The 17,302-nt window shown below is 65.7% G+C and overlaps 1 protein-coding gene across 1 annotated transcript; it reads right to left on the reverse strand.

The window, feature by feature from the left end:
• Positions 1 to 995: 995 nt before the first annotated feature.
• Col6a1 (collagen type VI alpha 1 chain) lies at positions 996 to 16,157 on the reverse strand. The gene is made up of 35 exons (XM_077110362.1): positions 15,957 to 16,157; positions 15,199 to 15,328; positions 14,068 to 14,268; positions 13,709 to 13,868; positions 13,328 to 13,456; positions 13,228 to 13,248; positions 13,074 to 13,094; positions 12,956 to 13,000; positions 12,476 to 12,529; positions 12,240 to 12,284; positions 12,097 to 12,123; positions 11,682 to 11,708; positions 11,564 to 11,608; positions 11,233 to 11,286; positions 11,045 to 11,107; positions 10,347 to 10,409; positions 10,207 to 10,260; positions 10,081 to 10,116; positions 9,732 to 9,794; positions 8,518 to 8,580; positions 6,533 to 6,595; positions 6,288 to 6,350; positions 5,959 to 6,009; positions 5,742 to 5,777; positions 5,531 to 5,593; positions 5,374 to 5,439; positions 4,947 to 4,982; positions 4,532 to 4,568; positions 4,352 to 4,360; positions 3,856 to 3,989; positions 3,453 to 3,562; positions 3,156 to 3,339; positions 2,869 to 3,049; positions 2,475 to 2,504; positions 996 to 2,358 (listed from the first exon to the last, which is right to left on the reverse strand). The coding sequence occupies exons 1-35, from the start codon at positions 16,051 to 16,053 to the stop codon at positions 1,736 to 1,738; spliced, it is 3,084 nt and encodes a 1,027-aa protein (XP_076966477.1). The 5' UTR covers positions 16,054 to 16,157; the 3' UTR covers positions 996 to 1,735.
• Between the last annotated feature and the right edge of the window lie 1,145 nt (positions 16,158 to 17,302).

Here is a 17,302-nt window from a genome sequence, read left to right on the forward strand (position 1 = left end):
GTGGGGGATCCTGAGACAAAAATGCCATGGGGGTGCATCAAATAGATCTGTGGGTGACCAGAGGGGCCTGGACAGCAGGGCAGGAGTCTCTTCAGAGAGCACTGAGAGTCTGGAGCCCTGCCCTCCTTCAGGGCCAGAACTTCTGTCCCTAGAGTGGCCACTCACAGTAGCCTCTGGTCTCCTTTTTAGCTCCTACCTGGGGCTGTTGGCCACAGTGGGCATGTCCAGATGGCCGAGAGCCTTGTCCCACGCTGTCTGCCTGGTGAGTGTCCTTGAGACACTCATGGGCCTCTCAGTGGATGCTACTGTATTATCAGCCCAGTTTACGGTCAGGGAAGCTGAGGAGGGGGTTGGGGTGGGCGGGCCCTGGGCCTGAGGCGGCTCCTCTGCCCTGTGTGCTCTCTCTGCCCCTGAAATCTAACCCAAGGGCTTATTCCCCCTGTAGGAAAGTCCTGGCCATGCAGTGAGGCCCTCGGGCTAGGGGCTCCCTGCCTCCTGTCCCTTGTCCCAGTGTCCCTACCCTCCTCTCCTGCCCCAAGGCCCTGGAGGGAGCCTAAGCAAAGGGACCCTGGGACTATAATTCCTGCAGCTGTCTTCCTTGGACCCAGGGCCAGGCCTGCCTCTGCATGGCCTCCCTTCTTGTGCAGTGGCCCAGGGCAGAGGCCACTGGAGATCACCGTGTTTCATCCTGGGGACCTCCTGGGGGACCTCCCTGTCTCTTTCCCAGGCCTAGACTCCGATTCCTTCCAGGGAGCAGGGCGGAAGCTGACCACTCTGGGGTTGGAGCTGTAGAATGGGGTGCACCCAGCCTGGGGAGACCTGGGCCCCGACCCTGAGCTGGATGCTGGGCCTCCCCCACCTCTGCCTGAGAATGGGCTGAGATCACTGTCACACCTCCCTCGGCGCCTCGGGCAGCGTCACGGTGTTGTCCCACCGAGGGCAACACCTCCCAGCCTAGAGGCCTTCGCAGCGCGGTCCAGCAGGGAAGGGCCAGAGAGGAGTGAAGACCTTTATTAGCAGGGATCATGGCCTGGGGCAAGGCCAAGGGAAACAGGAAGAGGACAGGCCAGCCTAAGGCAGACAGGCCACACGGGAAACATGGAGAGGACAGGCCAGCTGAGGGAGGACAGGCCACCGGTGCGGCATGCCTGAGGAGGGCCTGGGCTGTCCTTGGGGCACTCCTCAGCTGGACCAGGCTCTGCTCAGTGGGGCCCTTGCAGGCAGCACCTCTGTCCTCAGAACAGCTCAGTGCTTTGCCGTCCTGAGCTTCACGGCCCGAGGGCCAGGGCCGAGGTCTGCCAGGGTCACTGGGGCACCCGGTTAGTGGGAGGCGACCCCTTGGGGGTGGTGCTGGAGAACCTGGAGCTCAGTTTCCAGAAGGAAGTCACAGTGCAACCCCCCCGGGGCGAGGAGCAGGGCCACCCAGGACCTAGTGTGGGTGCGGGCGGAAGAAGACCTTCTGCGGGACTTAGAGGACACCAGTGGTCATCCGGGGAGGAAGGAGGCGAGCGGGACGGACACAGCCAGGAGGGGAAGGGAGGCCTGCGAGGCCGAGGGAGGGGGTGACCAGGCGCCAGCCCGGGGCAAGCTGTGGAGGCCCAGGCAAAGCTCGGGGGCCCCGTGATGGCAGAGCCCCCTCTCCCTTGGACGTCTCCCTGTGGTGGCCAGGACAACTCGGTCCGGCTCTTCCTGCTGGCTCTGGGAGGCATGCAGAGAGGCCTGCCGTGCCCGTGCCCTAGCCCTGCGCCACCTTCCTAGACACTGTCTGGTAGAAGACGCCACGCAGCAGGGCCTGGTAGCTGGGCACGCGAAACAGGTGGCGCTCTCCAAAGGCCACGTCGTACTCGGCCGTCTTGCCAGTGACCAGCACGCGGATGTGGGGCTCATTCACCTGGTGACCCACCACCACCACAAAGACCTCAATGCCCGCCCGCTGGGCCTCTTGCACGGCTTTCTCGATGGCCGCCGCCGTGGCCCCCTGCGAGTTGCCGTCCGAGAACAGCAGCACCTTCTTCTTGGCGGCTCCTGAGGAGGCCTCACGGTAGAAGCGTGTGACATAGCTCAGGGCATCGTTGACGTCGGTGGCATCATTGAAGAAATCCATGCTGTCCACCACACTGGCCAGCACGGTGTAGTTCTGCAGAAACTGCAGTGCGCCCCGCCCAGGCCTCTGCTGGCCAGGGCCGCTGTACTGTACCACCGCCACCCGCACGTCCTGTGAGGGGTCCGCCCGGCCAGCGGACAGGAAGCGCTCTGCCAGGCGCTTGGCAAAGTGCCTGGTAGTGTCGAAGTTGTGGCTGCCCACGCTGGCCGAGCCGTCCAGCAGGATGGTGATGTCAGCCGGGGCGGAGAAGGTGACTGTGGGGCGGGGGAAGGCAGCCGTGAACACGAGGCCCCGACAGCTACGCGGGCGGGCCACAGGGTGCTGAGCCTCTAGGCACCCTGCCCTCCCCCACACCAGCCCTGATACTGACCTGGGCAGGTGTAGTCTGGACACTTCTTGTCTGCAAAGAGAAGACCCCACACACATGGACCTCCGGCCCCACGACCCATACCCACCCAGGCTTGGTTCTTCCAGGAGGGCAGGCCCCTGACTCGGGAGTGGCAGAGGGTCCCCAGGCTCCATTCCTGGCCCCCACTCCCCCACAGAGGGCGGGAGCAGAGCCTCACTCCTCCTGAGCATGGGGACACTACAGCTCAAAGGGGCAGCATGGTCTGCAGGCAGGGGCTCCCTGCCGTGCCGCTGACCAGGTGCCTGTGCAGGAAGGCCCAAGTCTGGCACAGGCAGTCTGTCTGCTGACCACGGCCTCCATGAGCCCCTGGCCCTACTGCCTCCTGCAGGCCGGGGTCTGGGCGGGCCTCTCCCACCTATGCATATCTGGGCCGTGATGTTCTTCAGAAAGGCATCATCCAGCAGCTCTGCATAGTTCTCCTTCTCCAGGGAGATGCCCGGCCGGCCCGGGGACGACAGGCCTTGGCAGGAAATGACGTTGAGCTGGTCAGAGCTCGCAACAAAGCCAAACACATCCTTGATGCCCACAGAGACCACCTGAGGACGGAACAGGGCGGGCCCGGCTCAGTGACTCTCCTCCCCAGGGAGGAGCCCAGGTGGCAGCACACTCCCAGGTGGTGCTGCGGCTGGGTGGCCTGCCCACCTGGATGTCGGGGCCACAGAGCACACTGAGTGGAGTGGTATCCCTCTGGGTGTCCGAGCGTCCATCAGTGATGACCAGGGCAATGCGGTCATTCTGGGTGGGAGGCAGCAGCCGGTCCCGGGTGTACTGCAGGGCCTCGCCTGTAAAGGTGCCACCCGCCATCCACTGCAGCTTCTTGACGGCTCTGCCGGAGAAGAGGGCCAGGCTGGGTCAGGCCGGGCCAGGCCGGGTCGGGGGGGATTGGGCCAGGGGGCTGGGGGGACTGGGCCAGGGGCTGGGAGGCCTGGCCCCACTCACTCCTTGAACTCCTGGGCATTGCGGATGTTGGGGCTGCGCAGGTCCACGTGCTCCTGCATCTGGTTGTGGCTGTACTGCACGACGCCAGCATGCGACTGTCCCGGCTCAAACTGTGGGAGGACCAGGCGGCAGCTGGGAGCCTGCCCCCAGGCCTGGCACTGTCCCTCCGGGGGCCAGCCTGGCTCACAGGGCCCATGCAGGCCCAGCATGCAGCCCTCCCACTGTCACCCTTGAGGGTGGGGCTCTGGGAGCCCCCGAGCTCAGGCCAGGCCCCAAGAGCATGGAGCACAGCACCCGATGGGGCTGGTGGGCCCGGCTGGTGGGACGCTGCGTGCGCTTCCTGCGCAGCGAGATCAGGACCGTCCAGCCCTCAGGGTGCCTCAGCAGGGGCTGCGGGCCTCACCTTGACCAGCTCGTCCCTGCTCAGCCGGTCAATGACCTTGATGATGAAGTCCTTGGCGATCTCAAAGTTCTGCAGGCCGATGCTCTCGGAGCTGTCCAGCACGAACAGGATGTCGATGGGGCCACACTTGCACTCTGGGGGCGGGTGGGGGTCAGCCAGGGCCTCTCCCAACACTGAGGTCCTGCTGGCCCTTCCTGCGGCTCCTCAGCAGGGGCCTCGCTCGCCAGGCTGCTCCCTGCCCTGTCCCCCACTGGATCCCGGATCCCAGGGGGAGAAAGGGCAGGACAGGGGTGGGCTCCTGCCCCAGGCTGCCCAGGGTGTCTGGAGCTGCTGGGAAAGAGTGGAGGGGACCGTAGCACCCACAAGGGTGCAGGCTGCGTGGCCCTCGGGGGTGGGTGGGCAGGTGTGGTCACAGCTCCGTGGCTGCAGATGGGGCTTGTTCCATGGCCAGCAGAAGCCCTGGAGTCACCCTAGTGGGGGGCGAAGTGGCACTCACCGCAGCAGGCTGGAAGAAGAGGCGGGGTTACAGGAGGCAGGACTGCCCACTGCTGCCCAGGGCCCCACCCGCCTGCCTACCCTGCCCCTCCCTGGGTCAGAGACCCCTCTGGAGTGCAGCGGAGGGCACTGGGCTGGCGGGAACATGCTCTCCTTGGGACGGTCATTCCAAGGTACTCACAGCACATCTTCATGATGATGTCCAAAATCTCACATTCCTGGGGGAGAGGGGACAGTGGGCAGCTCTGGGCTGGGGCATCCTGGTCACCCCAGACCTCAGGGTGCCCACGCCATCCTGGATATGGCTTCGCTGCCCTGGGATAGTCCCCTGGTTCTGGACAAGGGTTCTCATGGCCCAGGTGCCTGCTCTGGGCAGGCACTGACATGGCACTGGACATGGTCACCAACACATGACCACCACATGTCCCCAGACCATCACAAATCCCCTGGTCACACTTCCCTCATGGCTACTGAGCACCCCGTGACGTCATACAGGGCCAGCTCCCACAGCCCATCTGTACAGTATCATGACCATTCGACAGCCCATGGGCGTGCAGTGGTCAGGCTCAGAGGACAGCTGCAGGGTCCCCACTTACGTCTGGCCCGGGTGGTCCTGTGCTTCCTGGAGGTCCCTGTTGGGGCAATGACAGAAGAGGGCTTTGACGGGGCAGTGCCTGCCAGGGAATCCACGAGTCCTGCTGGCCCTGGCAGGCCTGCCTGGTCGGCCTTCTCAGCTCGACCTCCTCCTGCTGTGGTCCAGCCGCCCACAGGGTTCGCCTGGCAGGGAATGTTTCCTGCAGGTCCAGATTCACCTGGTCCCCACCTCAGGGTGCCCACGCCATCCTGGACATGGCTTTGCTGCCCTGGGATAGTGCCCTGACCCTGGTGGCCATCCCTCCCCAGGCCACAGGTTCACAGAGCTGCCCTGGGACCCCCGGTCGAGGCCCCCAGGCCTCCCACTTACTCCCCAGACCCCGCCCGGCTCCCTGCCCTTCTCTCAGCGGTCCCCTGCGCGTCACCCACCTGCGGGCCCTCTGGGCCTCGGTGCCCCTTTGCCCCTTTGACGCCACGAGGTGCGATGTCATTGTTCTGGAGGAAGGGTGTGGTCAGTCGAGGCCGGGTGCACCCCCAGGCACATGCCCATGGCCCACCCAGACCCCCGAGGGCTCACCCCACTTACATCCTCGCCAGGGTCCCCAGCTTCACCCTCGTCCCCCTTGAGGCCGGGGTAGCCTTTGGTGCCCTGCAGGGGACAGCACTGAGGTTAGCAGCATCTCGGTGGGGGACGGGAGGGGTGGGCACGGCTGGATGTCCACATGTGCCCACGTGGGAATGCGTGCTGTGGGGCACGCGTTTGTCAACACAGCCCTGGACCCAGGTGGGGTACTCACGTTCAGCCCAGGGGGGCCCCTGCTGCCTGGGTAGCCCTGTGGAGATGATGGGAGACCGTCACACGGGGTCACCCACAGGAGGGAGGCCAGCCAGGCCATGGCAGGGGGACGGGGTCCAGGCCCAGCAGAGGCCCTGCTCCCGAATTCCCCAGCCAGCCGAGGGCCAGGGCCAGGCGCAGAGGCAGCCTGGGGGCTCTGGGGTGGCCTTGGCACTTACGGGGAAGCCAGGGAAGCCCTCGGTGCCGTTTCCAGGGGGGCCGTCTTCACCCTGGGGGCAGAGCACCTGCACTGTCTCTGTGGCCGGCAGGGAGCACAGCGGGTCCCCAGCGCCCTCCTGCCAGCCTGCGGGGGCTCCCTCCCCAGGAGGCCCGTCCCTCCCAGGACTGGCTGAGGTCCTCACACTGGGAGCCAACATGGATGCCTCCTGTCGGTCACAAACCCCCAGGGTCACGCCCTTCCCCAGAGATAGCTCAGGCCAGGGCTGGGGCCTCCAGGGCGTCTGGACACCGGGGCGGCAGCCCATATGGCTGTGCTCTTGACACTCACCCTTTGGCCCATCAGCCCCGGGTCTCCAGGGGGGCCAGCGGGTCCTGGGGCTCCTCTGAGACCCTAAGGAGAGGGAGGGTGACAGCCAGGTCACACAATGCAGGTCCAGAGCAGAGCACCCCTGAGGGAACCAGGGTCGGGACAGAACAGGAGCAAAGTCCCTCTGGCCAGGGTGTCCTAAGCTTGAGGGACTGGCATTGGGTGGACACTTGGGGCTGGCTCCTCTGGGTGGGGCAGGTACTCACCTCAGACCCTGGGGGACCCTCGTCACCTCGGTATCCTTTAGGTCCAATGGGGCCAGCCTCACCCTGAGAGATGGAGACACCATGGGACCCCATGCTCGCTGCCCAGGCCCAGCCCCTCCCTGGCCTTCCTCATGTGACCACGAGGCACCATCAGCACACGGAGGATCCAGGTCCCACCCTGAGGGGAGATCTCTTCAAAGTGGCTTCAGTGGACACCCAGACCCTTGGGCGCCTCCACAGGTGGGGATTTTGGTGCTGATACTGGGATGTGGTCAGGTCAGGCTGCCCGCCAAGGCTCCCCCTGTCTCTGTTCAGCCCCCCGGGCGGCCCTCCTCTGGGGCCTCTGCAGGCCAGGGCAGAGGGTGACTCTCAGGCTCTGGCTGGCCACAGAGGCAGTTCTGGCTGGAAGGGTCCTACACCCACCACGTCGGATGGCCCTGCCCACTCAAGTTTCCAGCCCCTTGATCTCTAGACCCCCAAACACAAGGGTGGGGACAGCCTGGGTCTCTGCCTGAAATGCAGGACCCGCCCTGCCCAGGTTCCCATGGGGCAGGGTCTCCAGAGCTGCCCAAGGCCTTGCACCCTGAGCCCACCCTGGACCCGGCTCTGCAGCCTGCTCCTGCCGCAGCCCCCAGGGTGAGTCTCAGTGCCCTGAGCAGCTGACACTGCAGCCAGGCCAGAGGAAGCACAGGAGCCCACCAGGCTGGTCATGGGTCTGCCCTCTGTGCTGGCCCACATCAGGTGTCCCCCAAGGAGGCCCTGCTGGACCAGCCTTGTGCTGGTGCCACACTGGCTCCTGCATGGCCTTTCCCCAAGCCAGTGGGTCTCTGGACCTCTGCTGGTAGCAGAGCCACTGGCCTTGACATGGTCCCCACCCTGACCATGCACACAGCTGGGCCTGGCCAGCTGCTGCCCCTGCATGGTGTCAGCATGGCACTGTCAGCAGGCTGCTCCTGGCCTTGTGGAGGACCAGCAGCCCTTCAGCTTGGGCTCACAGTGGACGAGATCCGGCCTTGGCATGTGGGAGGGGGCAGGAGAGAGAGTGCAGAGGAGGCCCTGGGCCCAGCCAGTGGGGAGCAGGAGGCCTATTCTGGAGGGTGCCACTGTCCCCATGAGAAACTTGATACTCGCAGTTTTCAGGGAGCAGGTGACTCACTGGTGGGCACCTCTGGGGCACCCAAAGGCCCCACCAGTCCTGTTGGGCAGCCCGCTCCTGGTGGAGCAGGGACATGGCCTCCATGGGTGGGTGGGGCGCGGGCAGGGGAGGCCGGCAAGGCCCCGAGACAGGGGGGTGCTTCCTGTATGCTCTGGGCTCCTGGCCGCTCTCCTGGGACTTGAGGAAGCACCGGTTCCCGGAACTCCCTCCGGGGCAGGGCAGCACGGAGCCTCCCCTCTGAGAAACGCAAGCGCCATTGGGCCAGCGGTCTTCACGCCCCCCAGCCTGCGCCTGCTCTTGCTGGAGTGGCCAGCTTTGAAGCAGCTGCCCTGCTCACATCACCTCCTCCACCATGGACTGGGGGCCCCAGCGGGCTGCCAGCTCCTCTGTCCATCAAGCAAACTGCCAGCAGCCCCGATGCTCGCTGTCAGGGCACCCTGGAGGCCTCCAGGTGTCCCAGGGAGAGTGGCTACCCCCAGCAGCACCTGCTGCCAAGCCACAGTGACCAGTCCTCAGGATGGGAGAAAATGGTTGTCCCTGATGCCGGGTCCCTGTGCCCCCTCCGCTCCCCTGAGCACCCTCTCCCGGCGTCTGGGGTCAGCGTCTGGGGCCTCTGTTGACATCTGTTACAGGCCACAGGAGCTGGGTCCCTCCATCACCATCAGCACCCAGCTGGTCCAGGTGGCCACGCTGCCCCTGCAGCTGACGGGGAGGAACGTGCTCTACGGGCACTCGTGGCAGTGGAGGTGCCCAGTGGGACCCACCCCGGTGGTGGAGGTACCAGCACCCTGGTGCCTGGGGCATGTGGAGCCGACGGGCTGGTCCCTACCGGGTCTCCGGGGATGCCCACGGGGCCTTCTCTCCCTTGGTCTCCTTGGGGTCCAGCTTCACCCTGGAAAGAATTAAGCCCATGAGGGTGGCAGCTGGGCCCCGTGGCTGCCCCCAGTGGTGGATGGCTGCCTGTGGCCAGAGGCAAGGTGGTCATCAGGCAAGGGCTGCAGGGGTCTAAAGGACTCGGAGCAGGCAGAGCCAGGCAGCCAGGGCTCACAGTGGGCACTGGGACTCTACTGTCCTTCTCAACACTCCCCTCCTGGCCCCTCATACCTCTGCCAGGAAAGAGGCCCAGGTGCATGGCCTGGGTGTCCTCCCATTTTCTCAGGAGGCCAGAGAGGAGGCCAGCAGCTTGTCCTGAGCCCCCAGAGACTGCCCCCCATCCCCCTCTCCCAGGGCTCTGAGGCCCAGCCTGGGAGTGGCCCCTGGCCCTGCTGGGCTCTGTTCAGGAGAATCTGCAGCCTGAGTGGCCACTGTGAGAGGGATCTGGGTGTCCTGTGCTGGGACAAGACAAGGGCATTGTGTCTGCAAGGGCAGATGGGCACTGCCTCTGAGGCCTGGTGCTGTGCCTGACCCCTAGGCTGTCCCCTCTGCTCTCCAGCAAGACGCACAGGGGCCCACCCTGAGTACAGCCGCTGCCCGCTGTCACAGGTCAGAGAGCCCCACACTGCCTCTTGGTTGTGCCAGCCATGGAGGCACACAGCTGGTGGGGCCCAGACTTCCCGCTAAACCACCCTCAGCGCCGACCGCTGGGATTTTGATCCCATGTCTCACTCCTGAAAATTCTAAGAAAGCCCCCCCTCAAGAAGCCAGGATGGAGTGAGGGCCCAGCCGCTGAGCTGCTCGTGTGGAGACTCTCTGGCCGCCAGGTGGGCGCTGGAGGGAATGTCTGGTAAAGATGGCCGAGCACCCGTGGCAGCCCTGTCGGGAGGGCATGGACAGGGAGCAACAGGTCCTGGAGACCAACCCGTCCATCCTGCCACTCTGACCAGGAGGGGACTGGTTCCTGTCACCCTCCACAGTGACTCTGCTCTCCTTGCCTCCCCAGGACCCTCAGCTGCCTCCCCAGAGGACTCTGGGCCCTGGGGTGACCACACGCAGGCACGGCTGCCTGGCTTTTGCTGGAAGCAGAAGGGCCACTCTGGACAGCAGGATGTGTGGTGTGTCCCAGGGTCCTGATGCCCATGGGCCAGCCTCAGGACGGTGACTTACTGGGTCTCCTCTTGGCCCCCGCGTGCCTGGGGTCCCCCGAGGTCCTCTTTCTCCAGGGCCACCCTGAATGGAGGAGAGGAAAGCTCTGGGCAGGATCTCACTGGGCAGGTGGGCTGGCGGCTGGTGGTGGTCCCCAGCCACATCGTCCCAGAGGCTGGGCCCTGCTCCTCTGCTCCCGCCCGCCCAGAGAGCTCGAGGGAGCCGAGGCCCAGACGCGGTCCGCAGCTTCCCTGCCTTGCCGAGGGTTCTGGACACCCAGCTGAGACCCTCCCGCCCCACAGGTGCTGTGGACCTGCCCAGGGGCATGGCCTCTGCCAGTGGGGAGGATGGCGAAGCCCTGTTGACTCACCCTCTCTCCAGGGGGGCCGTCCGGTCCTGTGTTCCCCTGGTGAGGGAAGGACAGAGAGGTCAGCTTGGGTGCAGGAGGGACAGAGAGGTCAGCACAGCCCTGGGTGGGGATGGGCCGGGGGCTCACCTCGTCACCAGCCTCTCCTTTCTCTCCAGGGGGACCAGGCTCTCCAGGCTCACCCTAGGGAGGACAAGGGTACAACCATCTGTCCAGGTCCTTGGCCGAGAGCCCCGTGTCTATCACAGCCCAGCTCATGTGGCTCTCACCTCGTCTCCCGGTGGCCCTGAGTTTCCGGGTCTCCCAGCCTCCCCATCCGCTCCAGGTGCACCCTGGGGAAGGTCAGAGCGGTCACTCCAGGCCGTCCTGGGAGGAGTGGCCCCATGCCCACCCTCCTCACCCAAAGCTCAGTTTGTGCTGACCAAGACACATGAGCCCCAGCCTCCTTGGACTCTTGGGCTCCACAATTGCAGGAAAACCTCCTGGACCATCAGTTTTGCCCCTCGGGGTCCAGCCCCAACACCTGACCTGATCGGGAAGGGGAAGACCTATGCTGCCAGGACCCTGCAGCCCGGGCCTAGAGGGTCGTGTGCAAACTCAAGGACGAGACCCCAAACCATTTGTCCTAACATCTGGGGCAAAGTCACCCCCTTAAACCTCCCAGTCTTCTGGCTTCACTGATAAACCCCAGAGAAACCCCACAACAGGATAGTGGGCTTCAACAGAGCCTGAGGCCTCCACTGGGCTCCCCTGCTGGGCTACCAGGGTCCTGGACTTTCACCATAAAGGGGAGGATTGCGGGGCTGGAAGCTGACCTGTGGGTCTATGAAGGGGCGGCTGGAGGGACAAGACTGCTTCCCATATCCCTGTCATCACCCTGCCTGCCCCCGACCATGACCAGGGAGGCTGGAGCCTGTGCGTGGGGCAGAGAGCGCTCCCAGAGGACCTCACGGCCACGGTCACTCACCTTCTCTCCCTTCAGGCCAAAGGCGCCAGCATCTCCCTTGGGGCCAGGGGGGCCTTGGGCGCCCTGTGAGAAGTCAGCATGAGACAGGTCAGGGCCAGCGGAGGCCCGTGGGAATCCCATGCGCACCACCCGCGGCACAGTGTCAGTGGACTCGCAGAGCCGTGCAGGAGGACGGGAGAGAGACTTACGTCAAACCCTGGCGAGCCCTTGCATCCTGGAAGGCCTGGGTACCCCGTCTCCCCCTGAAGGAGGAAAAGGGCAGGAGGTGGTCAGCTGGCAGCCCGAGGCCAATCAGCTGTCACCACCCTGACCTCCCCTACGACCCTCTGAGCTTAACTGGGCAGCTGAGGGTCCACTGGGACCTGGTTCCCGACAGGAGATACCCACAGGTGACACCTCGTGGCTTCACACCACCAAGTCCTCTGGGAGTGTCCACCCTTGAGACCGCCCTGCTCGTGGGGAGGGGTGGGCAACTGGCTGTGGCCCCTCCTCCCACCAGCCCCCCCGCCCTGAGCTTACCTTCATTCCGTCCACTCCGTCAATGCCTCGCTTGCCTTTCTCACCCTGGGAGACAGCAGGAGGGTGAGGGAAAGGCCGGGCCCCAGGAGGGGCCCCACCACAGCACCCGCCCACTCACCTTGTAGCCCTTGGGTCCCCTGGAGCCCTGCGGAGACAGGAAGGGAGAGTGAGAGGTGGGCCCTCCCCGGCTGGCCCCCACTCCAGTCCCGCCCAGCAGACATGGGTGGTGCAGGGAGCCTGGCAGGAGGCCCCTGCCAATGCAAAGTCACCCCGAGCCCAAGGGAGTGCCCGCCACTGCCGGGGGGGGGGGGTCCAAGGATAGGAGGGAGACAGGGAACCACAGAGGAGCAACCCTGGTGGGGTGAGAGTGATGGGCGCTGGTCCCCAGCCCTCGCTGACCCAGGGCCAGAAGGCCACAGAGCCCAGGGCCCCGTCCTGGAATCAGCCTCCTCCTCCCAGGTGCGCGGGTGGCGAGGGGCTGGTCCAGGGGGGTGCGTGCTGCTCCATGAAGGCAGTCCGGAGGCCACACTCACCTTCTCCCCGCGGCTCCCTTTCTCTCCCTGTAGGGGAAGCAGGGAGGGAGGGGTCACGGCCCTGCGGGGGGGGGGGGGGGGGCTCAGGGCAGGGCACCTGACCCACCCAGACCCCAGGGCCACTCTGGAGGAGGGGCACGCACCTTCATCCCCTGGTACCCGACTGGCCCGAGGTCCCCGGGTCTTCCCTGGAAGAGAGGAGGGGTCAGACACCCTGCAGGGAGCACCAGGCCCACCAGCTGGCCTCCCCCTCACTCCCTCTCAGGCCTGTTGGTCCACGCCGCTGGTGCTCAGCAGCCACCCTCCTTCTGGAGGTTTCTTCAGTCCACTCCCCAACCTCAGGCTTCCCATCCCCCCACATCCAGGTGCTGGCACTCACAGGGTCTCCGGCTTCTCCCTTCTCTCCTGGGAGGCCTGGCTTGCCTCGTTCTCCCTGGAGGACAGGCACAGCGGGTTAGGAGCTGGGAAAGTCCCCAGAGACCCTGTCCAGTCCCAGCGACCACCCAGCCTCAAGGCCCCTTCCCTAGGGTCAGGCCTGTCCACCAGGCAAGCAGGTGGTCCAGCACAGACGCCCACAGAACTGGTGCTCGGCTCAGGGGCTGTGGCCAGGCGAACCTATGGCCAGGCGAGCCTATGGCCAGGCGGCTCGAGGTCCCCAGAAACCCGGGCGGGTGGACGTCTTCCAGGGTGTGAACGCTGGCCACTGACTGAGCTCAGGTTCACCTGAGCTGAGACCCTCAGTCTCACGCCCCACCCCACCCAGTCCACACTCCTCCCTGGACCCACCAGCCGGGCCAGGCGCGGGAGAGGGACGCAGGGTGTGGTGCCCCACATGAGCAGGGGCAGGTGCGGCACTCACCTCATACCCAGGGTCGCCCCGGGGCCCGGGTGGTCCTCTCGCAGGCTGCAAGACAGGGGGGCATCAGCTGGGAGCTCGGGGGGCAGGCAGGGGGCAGGGCGGGCGGGGCCACACTCACCTGGCACTCGAAGGAGCAGCACTGCAGGAAAGGCACGGACAGAGCGGTCAGAAAGGTCAGAACGTCGCGGGAGGCGCAGGAGCAGGGCCTGCGCATAGGCCCCGCAGAGGCCGAGGGAGGCGCGGGGGGCAGGGGGCGGGGAAGGGGTTCTTACCACTTGCTCCACGTTGTTTTTCTGAAAGAAAAGGGGGAAGCAGGTTACCCTCTGCCCGGGACACTGGCCGGGCGCGGCGGGCAGGCGGGCGGGCGCTCACTATCATGTCCACGATGGTGTCGATGGTCTGACTGATGGCCTCCTCCGCGCCGCGGCTCTGTCCCCAGTCTGCCGCGGTGAAGTTGCGCCGGTACGTGTGGTCGGTGGCGATGATGCTCAATCGCGGCTCCTGGGGGCAGCGGTGGGCACGCGTGAGGCCGGGGGCTGGGGCGGGCGGCCGGGATCGCAGGCCCGTGCAGGGTGCTCAGCACCTCAGCCTCCCGGTAGATCCTGTCAACGGCGGGTGCCACGTGCTGGAGGGTCCCCACCCCATGGCCGCACCAGGGTCCTGGCAGGTGCCAAGATGTGCAGGCTGTGCTGGGTCTGTGTGCAGGTGGCGCCCGCCCACGTGTTCAGGGCACAGGAGAGACGGGGCGCTCACCAGGTGGTCGGGCGTGATGGCTACGGAGAAGACCTTGATGCCCAGGTGTTTGGCCTCATTCACGGCGTCCTCCAGGCCCCCGCACGGCTCCTTGTAGCCCTCCAGTGGGTGCCCATCGGTCACCACGATCAGGTACTTGTTCTCCTTCAGGTGGGAGCCCCTGGAGGGTGGGCAGTGGGAGACCCCTTAGAGCTCCGCAGCTTAGAGCCTGGAGCTGCAGGGTCGGCACCCACAGAGCAGAGGCCTGGGTAGGGCTGCTGCCTGTCAGACTGGCAGGAGCCGTTTGTCCTGACCATAAAGTGCGGAGATGGAGAAGTTCTGCACACAGAGCCTCAGCTGGGAACGCGAGGACCGCTCACCCGATGAGCAGCTCCTCCAGCCCCTTCTTGATGGCGCAGTCAGTGTAGGTGCCCTTGCCAAAGTACTTGACAGCGTCCACGCTGGCCTTGAGCTCATCGCGCCCACTGGGCATGCGTGTGAGCCCGCGGATGATCTCCACCTCGTCGCTGTAGTGCAGGGCGCCCGCATTCCACACCAGGTTGCGGTCACACCGGTAGTACCTGCAGACCACGGGCATCCTCTCAGGGCCACAGCCCTGCCCTGGGAGGTGCACAGTGGGCGTGTGGGCAGGGCAGGGCAGTTCCAAATGGCACACTGGAGTCCCCATGTGGATTCCAGGCCTCCTCCCTGCACCAGAGAGCACGGCCAGGTGGGGAAACTGAGGCAGGAGGGCCTGAGCAGAGGGGTCAAGGACACCCCAAGGGGGCCACTGAGTCACACGGTTACTGCAGAGCTGCTCCCCAAGGATAGTGCAGTGCACACCACCCCTCCTTCCTCCACCCGGTCAGCTGTCAGCAGGGATGGGTGGGGCCAGGGCTGAGACCTGCACTAGAGGAGCCCATGTGACCCCACCAGCGGTCCCTGTCACAGGAGGGGCAGGTCCTGGCTCTTGGGGCACACACCCGCCCTGTCCACTTGTGTCCCCAGCTCCCCAGTAGATCCACAGATGGGGCAGGACAGCAGTGGGTGGGTATGCCCTCCCCATACCCAGAGCCCTGCGGGGGACCCCAGGAACTATGCAGATGGGTGGCAGGAACTAGGGACTCGGGGGAACTCCTGTCCAGGCCCTGGGCAGGGGGTCTGCTGGCTCACATGGGCCAGGCAGGGGTGGGCCCAGCTGGTTAAGGGGGCATCCAGGCAGCAGGCAGCTCATGCTCAGGGCCAGGTCCCTGAACCCACTGGGTTTCTTCCGGGGAACTTCAGTTCCTCCTGGGTTTGGGGCTTGAGAACCCCACACCTTACCTGGTCCCCTCAGCCCTCTGCTGGCCAGGGCTGCCCAAGGCCAGCACTATGTCATCCCCAGGCTCTTGCCAGCCTCTAGACCAGGACCCTGGGAGGGGCTCAGCAGCCTCTCCGACGGAGGTTGGGGTCAGGCTCTGCCTGCGTCCCCTGAGCCCCCAACACCAGGACAGCCATTGGTGCGCCCATACCTGTCTCTCAGGTTGTCGATGAAGCGCTTAGTGAAGGACTTCACCTTGTCCACCAGGGCCCCATAGGGCTTCAGCCGCAGGGCCACACTCTCAGAGGTGTCCAGCACAAAGAACAGGTCCACAGGGCAGTCTGGGCCAGGAAGGGTCTGTGAGCTGGGCCAGTGCCCACCTCCTCCAGGCCAGTGGCTCCTGCCGCCCCATCCCCCACCAGCAGGGCGGTGGGCCACAGCTCCCAGCCACAGGGAAGAGGCCCGGCCAGCAGGGGCCGGTGAGGAGGAGACACAGGCCTCCTGCCTGCAGCCTGGGCCTGGGCCGCTCAGGACTGCTTCCCGCTAACTTTTCAGGTTGAATCTGGAGTCACAGGGCATGTTATGTCCGCAGGTCTCCCTGACTGTAGGCCAGCTGCCAAGTGGGTGGTCAAAGGGGTCAACAGCAGTGGGCCCAAGACAGCCCTTCACGGGAATAGAACGCTGACCAGGAGTGAGGGCCATTGGCTCCCTGGGAGTGGGTCCCTCTGGAGTGTCCCAGCTGCGTGTCCTCCTGAGAATGGGCTGTGACTGGGGTCCAGGCCCTTGTGGGGACGTAGTCGGACACCTAGCTTCCTGGAACAGGGAGCAGGCTGGGACCCTCAGGCCCCCGACACTCTACTCTGTGGCTCTTGGCTCTCCTGCCAAGGTCGGGCAGACGGTCTGGACCCCATGTCCCTCCTGTCCCTCCCGATGCAGCAGCTGGAGCCAGCCTCGCAGCAGGACACTAACCTTGGAAGGCAATGGCCCTCGCGGTCTCAGGGATGTCCTGGGCGGCCACCCACCAGGCCTGCAGAAGCAGGGGCAGCAGGGCATGGGCCAGCCTCATGTCTCCGCCGGCCTGGGGCACCGCTGAGCGAGGGCCGGCGTCAGGGTGGGCCTGGGTGGACTGCAGAGGAGGGCTGTCTGCCTCAGCGCTGCTCGGCAGGACCAGAAGGGCAGGCGGCGGGCGGAGGGAGGAGCGGGGGCGGGGCGGCCGGCTGAGTCACGCTCCTCCCGCCCGCCGGCAGACCTCGGGAAGGCAGCAGCCCCTCTCCCCCAAGGCCATGGACGCCATGGAATTCATGTGCCCCCAGTGTGGCCTCGCTGCCGCTTACGTGGATTGTGCTCCTCGTAAAGTAGAACAAAACAGAAGCCCCGAAGAACGCGAGTGGCTTTCCCTGAGGCCGCCAGGGAAAGGGTCTGCGCAGCCACGGTGGTTTTTCCTGGGTCGCCCACTGTTTAGTTGAGCACATGTGTGTGCAGAGGGCACTTGGGCTTGGCCATGAGGACGCACGGAGGCAGGGCGTGAGCCCAGAGAAGATTCCAGAATGCTGGAGCTCGTGATGCTGGCCGTCCTCAGCCCAGCGCAAAGACCCACGAAACAGGACGGAAGTTTCAACACAGCGACCGCTAAAGGGCTGTAGAGGAGACCCTTTAAAACCCAAGCTCACTCCCAGGACCCCCAGCCGGCCTCTCCTTGGCCCACCCTCCCTCAGAGTGCTACCTCGAGCCCCTGGCCCCCCACCTGACCCACCCTGGCTTCTGAACATGGCCGCAGGCCTTGGAGCTGCCCAAGAGTGCTGAGCAGCAGCCTCCGCCCTTCACACTTAGGGCACCAGAGCTCCCAGGCTGGGCGTCGAGCACTGCAGCTCTTGTGCCCAGGGTTTGGGGAAGGGACGGGGGCCACAGCATGTAGACCCCAGGACAGTGGAGTCCCCCCCAGGGCTCTGGACACCTGCTGGTCCACTGAGGCTGGAGCACCCTGTGCAGCGGGGAGATGTCCTGGGAGCCGGGCAGCTAGGCTGGCCCAGTCTGAAAGGAGGGGCAGGTGGAGCCTGTCACCTTCCGTGGGGGGACAAGGGACCTCCTGGTCCCACCCTGAGTCTGCCTGCCCTGGGGGCCTTTCCATGTCTGCTGCAGAACACACCCTGGCACAGGCTGCAGTGGGAGCCTGGCAGCCAAAGGACCTGTGGCACAGCCCTGGCACAGCCTGCAGTGGGAGCCTGGCAGCCAAAGGACCTGTGGCACCAGGGCTCCTCAGGCCAGCACCCCTCAGTGCACATGCCCACCCCGCCTCACCCTGGCTGCCCACAGTC

Source organism: Callospermophilus lateralis, chromosome 10 (genome assembly GCF_048772815.1).
Source record: "Callospermophilus lateralis isolate mCalLat2 chromosome 10, mCalLat2.hap1, whole genome shotgun sequence".
NCBI lineage: Eukaryota > Metazoa > Chordata > Mammalia > Rodentia > Sciuridae > Callospermophilus > Callospermophilus lateralis.

Excerpts from the sequence above, each read along its gene's own strand:
- Col6a1 (XM_077110362.1), bottom strand. The coding sequence starts at position 16,053 with ATGAGGCTGGCCCATGCCCTGCTGCCCCTGCTTCTGCAGGCCTGGTGG. Across the intron at positions 12,530-12,955 it reads GGGGCGACCCTGGGTATGAG|GGAGAACGAGGCAAGCCAGG; the intron begins GTGAGTGCCGCA and ends CCTGTCCTCCAG. Across the intron at positions 12,124-12,239 it reads TCGGGTACCAGGGGATGAAG|GGAGAGAAAGGGAGCCGCGG; the intron begins GTGCGTGCCCCT and ends CTTCCCCTACAG.